At 42.7% G+C, this 8,040-nt stretch overlaps 1 protein-coding gene across 1 annotated transcript; it reads right to left on the reverse strand.

Annotated features, from left to right (window-relative positions):
• On the reverse strand, positions 1-4,598 carry LOC126385817 (hepatitis A virus cellular receptor 1 homolog). Its single transcript, XM_050037794.1, has 7 exons — positions 4,521-4,598; positions 2,071-2,266; positions 1,807-1,946; positions 1,656-1,724; positions 841-926; positions 440-545; positions 1-302 (listed from the first exon to the last, which is right to left on the reverse strand). The coding sequence occupies exons 1-7, from the start codon at positions 4,564-4,566 to the stop codon at positions 226-228; spliced, it is 720 nt and encodes a 239-aa protein (XP_049893751.1). The 5' UTR covers positions 4,567-4,598; the 3' UTR covers positions 1-225.
• Positions 4,599-8,040: the final 3,442 nt, after the last annotated feature.

Here is an 8,040-nt window from a genome sequence, read left to right on the forward strand (position 1 = left end):
ACATGGTTTATTTCATACAGTCGTCACATGTGTTAATGTAAAATGTTTTTATGTAAAGAACTAAAGTTATCAGATGTTATCAGATACATGTAGTGCAGAGGAAAGGCCAGTGTTCCCTCTGAGATGTAGTGAAGGAGAATATAAAGTAGAAAAGAGAAGAGAGAACTTGTAACACAGAGCTGCCCGCCGCCTTCTCCTCTGATTGGTCCAGCCTCCTGTCCGTCTCTACACAGAGCTTCCCGCCTCTTCCTGCTCCTCCTCTGATTGGTCCAGCCTCCTGACGGTCTCAGACCTCCGAACTTCTGCACACATGAAACAAATCACCTGTTATCATCTCAGTATCTGTTACCTTACTGTTGCTATGGTTACCAACATCCAGGTGTGTGTGTGTGTATGTGTGTGTGTGTGTGTGTGTGTGTGTGTGTGTGTGTGTACTGACTGTAGGCAGCGGTCAGCAGCAGTGCGGGGATGAAGATGATGAAGGAGACTCTCACTGTGTTTCCGATGAAGCTCTGCAGACTGTTTCCCTGCTGCTGCACAGACGACTGTCAACAAACAAACAAACAAACAGGAGTGAGGACATGTTTACTCATCTGTGTTGCCACAGTAACCACGACTCAATGACAAGAATTAAAAAACGTCCGATCACAAGTCTCAAAGTCCGTCAGAGGTTTAATTAATGTGTTCATGAGAGTGAGAACATTAAAATAATGACGAACATCAGTCTCATGTGACTCAGTGTTTATATCTGTGTTTATATTTATGTCTGTACAGTCATCAGTTTGATTTCCACCTGCCGATAAACAAAACTGTTTACCCAAAGGTTATTATCTTTGTTACCTGAACCAGCGCCACCATTGGCCCTGTGGTGTCTTCCCCTGTGACATCACTTCCTGTCACCTCGGTCATGTCTCTTGTGTCATAACCTGCCAGTCAGACGAGATATGAAGGACAGACGTTGAATAAAATATCAATTAAAGTGAATAAATAAATACAGAAATAAATACAAAAAAAATTAAATGTATAAATAAAAAAGGAATAAATAGGCTAAATATAAATACATCGATAGATATAAAAATATATAAATTCATAAATGAATAAATAACTGTATACATATATATATATATACACACACACACATATATATATGTATATGTACAGGAACACATAAATAAATAAATAAATAAATAAATGCATTAAAGCAGAAGTAAATGCATAAATAAATAAATATAGGTTAACAGAATGTAGAAATAAATGTAAGATATTTTGGTCCTGTCCTGTTGTGTCCTGAAAATTCTAAACTTTTATTTATTTACACATTTATCTATTTAATTCCACATTTATTTCAACATTTGCACTAATTTTTAAAATGTATTAATTCTATATTACTTTTAACACATATTTATTTATTTCTAGTTATTTATACATGTATTTATGTATATTTATATTTATATTTGTTATTCCTGTATTGTTTTTCAAATGTATTTATTTATTAATGAATTTATTTATTTATACAATTAATCATTTATTTGTTTTTTTGTACTTATTTATTACTATATTTTTTATACTTTCTTAATGTATTTATTTATTTCCATATTTCTTTGTTTAGTCCTGTATTTATTTATTTATTGATACGAAGGACATTTTAGAGTCACCTGCTGTGTGTGGTGTGTTCAGGGTCACAGTGTCCCTGCCGTCTGAGGAGTCAGAGACCACAGAGCGAGCTGCAGACGACAGAAAAGTGTTTCAGCTCATCGTGAAGATGTCGTGAAGTTTGTGCCTGAGGGATGAAGGCAGTGAACATACGGTTGATGATGATGAGGTGGACGGTGGACGTCTGGTCGTTGAACAGTCCGGGCAGCTGAACTCTGCAGTGATAGAAACCAGAGTCTGACGGTCGAGAGTTGATGATGGTCAGAGAGGAGGAGGAGGAGGAGGAAGAGTACCTGCAGAACACATCATGATGTGTGATTTGAACAGTGAAGGAGATGGAGCGTGACAGTTGTCTGTATATCCATGAGTACACTGTAAACAGGAGCTGTTTGACGACCTGTACCTGTGACGTCATACCTGTATGACTTCCTGTATAGGACCTGATCTCCAGCGGTGTTGATGACGGTGTTGTGGCAGGTGAAGAGCGACGGCTCTCCTCTCCCCCAGCACACGTCCACTCCTTTCTGACCGACCGCCTCCGAGCGACAGGGCAGCGTCACCCTCCTGCCAGCCACGCCCACCACCGTCTCCGTGGTGACCGCCGACACTCCGGCTGTTGACACAACACAGATACACAAAATAATCTGTTAGACTTATGAGACCAGAGCTGCTGGTGGACTTCAATCATTGAGATGTGAACAGTGTTTGTTCCTTTAAGCTGCAGTTCCTCTGACGTCCACCAGAGGCTGCTGTGATCAAATCTGTATTGAAGTGAATGAGAAAAACCTCCATCGTCTGTGTACAGTCATCACGTGTCAGAGCGAGGGGAGACTTTCACAATCAAAGATCCATCAGGGAGATATCGAGCCTCAAACAGACATCGTGTATGACACATCACGTGAAGCCATTATCTGTCTGTCTCCAGATGCTTCAGGACAGATGCAGCAGGTCCAGGATGTGGTGACTCCAGCTAAGACTGACAGCAGGGGGAAAGATTAAACTCCACGTGTGTTCACCTGTTTCCTCAACATGATCCTCCACAGATCTGAGATCAGTAACCAGTTCAAACTTCTTTCATTTAAACGATGTTGTTGCTGAAGATTCACGTCGTCCTCGTTAAAGTCCGGGTAAAGTTAAATTAGTGATTTCTTTCTCAACACATTCAACATGTTGAATACTGTTTGAAATCATGTGAACAGACTCTGAAGTGTGGAGTCAAACTGTTTTTCATCAGTTCTGTGTCCAGGACCTTTTCGGCACCTAAAACTCTGCTCGATGTCACACTGGAGTCGACCTGAACATCTCCCCTCCCCCACTGTGTAAACACTTATGAGGCGCATAGCATCAGTGCTGTTTTGTTTGGCCCTCTGCGACTTTGCTACGTCCCACGAGCTCTCTGAGTCAACACACTCTCACTGTGACCTCGTCACATGTCCATGTTTGGTCATGGACTTTCCACTTCCACATATGACGTCCAAGGTACCCTGGGTGTGTTGGTTGTTGACGTTCTGGGACGCCGTGTCAACTTCAGCCTGTTACATGCATTGTCTGTTTTCAAAATACACTTCTGTTTTCACAGGAAATGTACAGTTTGATACAGTCTCTTTCAAAATAAAAGCACTACGTCAGTACAACACCACCAACTGATGTTTTTTTTCCTTCAACAACACACACGTGGTTGGGTTTAGCCAACACACATACACACACACACACACACACACACACACGTGGTTGGGTTTAGGAATAAAAGAACAGGGTTTGGCTTTACAATCTTACAGGAAGTGAACAGCGGCCTTCTGGTGAAAGTCAGTGTTTGTTGGATCCATCCACCACCCCTCTCACCCGCACAACTCAGACTTTTCGCTGCCTTAACTTTTGTACCGTTAAACTATAACGGCAACCAGCTGCATATCATGCTGATGTTGATGGACGCCTTTTTTTGTTGGTTGTGCCAAGTGCCGGATTGCGACGACTTTGGAGTGACACCAGGCTCTCCGAGCTCTTGCAGTGTAATAAATACATGAATAAAGAGACCTGCACCGGGTCAGGTAGCCGACAGGTAACCCACAAACAGCTGTGTAACAGGTAAATTCTGTACATATATAAACTGATGGCACAGGTAAAAATGACCTTTAAAGAGCTAAGGGGCTGTAGACTGTGAGTGCAGCTGAAGAGGCTCCTAACAAGAGTCTGTGGCTCGTTCTTCATTTCAACTCCGTCAGCAGACACGGTGTCTCAGAGTAGGACTGTTCATCTTTTTATTATTTTAAAACCTAATTTTATATACTTGGTTAATAATTCAAATTTGGCTGGAAATCACCAGAAAACAACTAGTTCAGCTGTTAGTTGGTGTTGAGCGGTGATCTGCAGCTCGGCAGGTGTCACACCCTCCACCATCCCCTCCACCTCCTGGTGACAGTCAGCTCAGATACTACGTCACTTTAGAAACGTTGAGATGATCCGCATACAACGTACAAATGTAAAAATGTGCAAACAGACTCTTTAAACTGGAGCTAAATAATATAGTGACATATTCAGCAGCACCGACAGACTCTTTACAAGTCTCAAAAAGAAAAAGAGAAACACAATGAAAGTGTCCAGTTTATTAGGAACACCTCTCTAAACTGAATTATGAACTGTGTTGTCTTTAATAATTTAATAATTTGTTGCCATCTTTATTAAAAACCATCAATACTTTATTCTGAAAAAGGAAAAACAAACGTTAGTCCCAGTGTCAGTGATACAGCAGGCGGACAAAGAGAAGATTTATCTGACAGGTTTGAACATTCAGCCGGCCGTCAGTGTCTCTGGTGTTGTAGCAGTGAAACATGTGAGCAGGTGGAGAGGAGGAGGAGCTTCAGACTCACCTGTGAGGACGCAGACGCAGGTGAAGGTGTGAAGGAGGAGCAGCATGTTGTCCCTGCAGACAGACGGACAGACGGAGACAGACTGAGAGGACGAGTCACACAGACGACTCACTGATACTACTTCCTGTTTCCATCCTGATATTTATAGACTCAGACTGAAGTTGCTTAACGGAGAAACTATTTTTAAAATAACGTCTGACAAGAGAAAAACATGTGGAGTCATTATTATTAACATGTTTTAAAACTGTATTTGTCTCAACAAAGAGACGACAGATCAAATATCAGTAAGATGTAAACACATGGCTGTTGTTTTATGTTGAACATGTTTATTCTGGTTTATTTATCTGCTTGTTTCTTTTCTTTAACTACTCTTAAAAGAAACGGTTCTATATAGAACTGTCAAGGGTTCTCGCTCAGTTTAACGCCCAGTCCCTTTAACCAGCCTGGTGTGGCTACACATTTTGACAAATAAAGGCCTGTCTCAAATAGAGGCCTGTCTCAAATACAGGCCTGTCTCAAATAAAGGCCTGTCTCAAATAGAGGCCTGTCTCAAATAGAGGCCTGTCTCAAATAAAGGCCTGTCTCAAATACAGGCCTGTCTCAAATAGAGGCTGAACTGGGTTTTTGGCTACCAGCTGGAGCTAATGTTAGCTAGCTGCTTAGCTCGTGCTACCAAATATGAATATTCAAACTTCTGTCAGTATGGAGGTGCCACATATTGTTAGCTTGGTTACAGGGATGTGACGTCAACAGAAAGCGACAAAACAGCCGTCATTTTTAAAACTCGGCAGACGCCAGACGAGGGTAGCTCGTTCATAGCTTCCACCGCCATGTAAACGAAGAGACACGCCAGAAACACAGCAACCACCTCAGCTCCTTCCATAAGGGATAATGTATAGTGAGCCGGTGACAGTTAAAAAAATAATTAGTCTCTCAGTTCTCAGCTCTCTCAGTGGAGACACTGCGGTTGAGAGGGCCGAGTGAGAGGACGTTCCTGTAGTAGTTCCTGCCCCGCAAATAGTACCAGGAACTTCTTCAGTGGAAACGGGCCTATAAAGTCAAATTATGTGTCACTTCCTGGATTACCCTGTAAGATGTTTATACTAGGCTGACCAAACGTCCTCTTTTGCCCGGATATGTCCATTTTTCACGTCCCGTCCGGGGCGTCCGGGGGGATTTTATAAACTGATGATAATGTCCGGTTTTCCGTGTGTGTGTGTGTGTGTGTGTTAGAGTGCGGCACGGGCCGCATATTTCTGTCTGAACCCGAACCGAGCCCGACATTATTTAATGACCAAAGCACTGAGTTTGTGTCACACAGTGGTTACAGGCTATTTAACAGGCCGGGCGTGCGCCGTGGGTGCTCAGCTGCGGAGAGGGAGACCTCCGTGTTTGAGACGGGAGCGGGAGGCGGGAGGTCCGACGCTTCTAGCGAGAGGAGAGGGAGAAATAAAACAAAATAAGATAAAATAGGAAAAACCTGTCTCCCTCTTTTATTTTATTTTCAGCGTTTAATCAAGGCGGAGGCGGGCGGCTGGAGGTCCGAGACTTCCAGCGAGGGGAGAGGTAGAAACAAACAGCCAATGTGTGTCTGTGTGTGTTATGTTCAGGTGTTGTCACGTAAATAACAGTGCCCAAGCAATAAACAGGACAGACAATAGGATTTTATTTATTTTTACACTACATTTTCACTGAAAGCTGACCGAATCCGACCCGAGCCCGAATACAATTTATAGCTACATTTTTGACCAAACCCGGCCCGACCCGTCGGGTACCGTCGGGCTCGGATCGCCACACTCTAGTGTGTGTATGTGTCCCCTATTGGGGCCTATCTGAATTTCTGTCTTTGAGAGATATTATTTTGTAATATAACTGATTTTTCTATCCATACATATAAATTTTAAATATTAAAATTATAAGGCATCTTTGAGTAAACTGCAAGTATCATTTAAGTAGGCTATGTCGTGGCCGGCCGAGTGTCCTCTTTTTTGGAAATCAAAATATGGTCACCCTAGTTTATACTCCTTCAGTCTGTAAGGGTCCTCAGATCAGAAGAATCAAAAGGGGTTTTCATAAAAAAGATTCATTCAGCTTGTGAGGCTTTTTTTAACAGGATAAAGTAGTGCTGTGTCGGTGTGCACGGTGCTGTAAAACAAGTGTCAAAACTCTCTCTGTCTCTGAGCTCGATCAAATGAATGATTCATTATTAATATGTTATCTGAAGTCTGGAACACCATGTGTACTGAGCAACAGCTGTGTGAAAGGATCTAAAGGCCTGTCCCAAATAAAGTTCTGTTGAGTTCAAGGATTTAAGCAAATAATATCCCTGGCTACAGATTTAAGTTTTGTGGTAATTCTGCAGAATTATCATGATATTAAGTTAATTTAACAAATAATGCTAATTTACATCAAATAACATAAAACATTTAAAACTTCAGTAACACACAGTCAGCCTTTTGCCAACACAAACCTGTTGTAGAAAACTGGTCTGCTGGTCATCAAAAGGTCGTTCCACATTATTAAAACATCATTAAACACATAAACAATAAAAATACAATTGATTTTAGATACAAAATATCTCTGCGATATTAACGCTGCGTTCCAGGCAAGTTTCTGAGCCCCTAAGTCACCACTTCAAGTCATGACTCATGACTTCATAGCGTTCCAGGCAAGTCATGCCAAACTCTCAAAGCAACATGGCGGACTGTGCGGGGTTTATGTTTGTTTATGATCACTTCTGTGCATCTGCTCCTTGCTCATTTGAGTGAAATGGAGGAGGAGAAACGGCGCATCAGATCACAGATGCTATCATACTTTTATTTTACGTTATCTGTGTGTTTGGAAACGTATTTTGTATTGATTTATTCTTGCACTGGAAACCAGCCGTTAGAGCGGCTGCCAATAATGCGTTAACATTGGGGTTATTTTATGTCTATTTCTCACCGTGTATCACTTGCATCAACACCGCATCCATGGGGCTGCCATTGTTGTTTAGAGGAGTAAGGTCATTGGTTTAGAGGGCTGTGTGACGTCAGAAAGCGTAACTGGGAGTACGTCAATCTGGTACGAGTTCACGGGTGGGAAGTTACAGGTTTGACTGCCGTTCCAGTGCACGTTCACGGGTAGAAGGTTGTAAAAACACAAGTTACAGGTTGACTGGAACGCAGCATAATTATAAACATCAAGGGCTCTAGTTTCGCAGGCCGGGCGAGGTGGAGGCGCAGCGCACCTGCGCTTCGCCAACTGGGTGTGGCCAGGTGGATTTTGTAAGTTTGGCACACCGTGCGCCCTGGCGCAGCTACTCCTCTGTCCCACCTCCGTCGCTCCTACCTGCGCAAGTCGGAAAGAGGGAGGAGAGAAGGCGTGGAGAGGGTTTTACACACATCACACCAATCAAATGAGCCCCTCTCCTCGCCCTTAAATGCGCCGTGCGAAGGCGTAATGAGAGTTTACTCAATTCGCCATGGCGGAAGAGAGCAGCAGCGTCAGATGGCCAAACTTCTCCCAGGAGGAACCTGAT

This window comes from Epinephelus moara, chromosome 3 (genome assembly GCF_006386435.1).
Source record: "Epinephelus moara isolate mb chromosome 3, YSFRI_EMoa_1.0, whole genome shotgun sequence".
NCBI classification, from domain to species: domain Eukaryota; kingdom Metazoa; phylum Chordata; class Actinopteri; order Perciformes; family Serranidae; genus Epinephelus; species Epinephelus moara.

Coding starts and splice junctions, on each gene's coding strand:
- LOC126385817 (XM_050037794.1), bottom strand. CDS start 4,566: ATGCTGCTCCTCCTTCACACCTTCACCTGCGTCTGCGTCCTCACAG. Junction 2,267..4,520: donor CTGCGTCTGCGTCCTCACAG/GTGAGTCTGAAG, acceptor TTGTGTCAACAG/CCGGAGTGTCGGCGGTCACC. Junction 1,947..2,070: donor CTATACAGGAAGTCATACAG/GTATGACGTCAC, acceptor TGTGTTCTGCAG/GTACTCTTCCTCCTCCTCCT.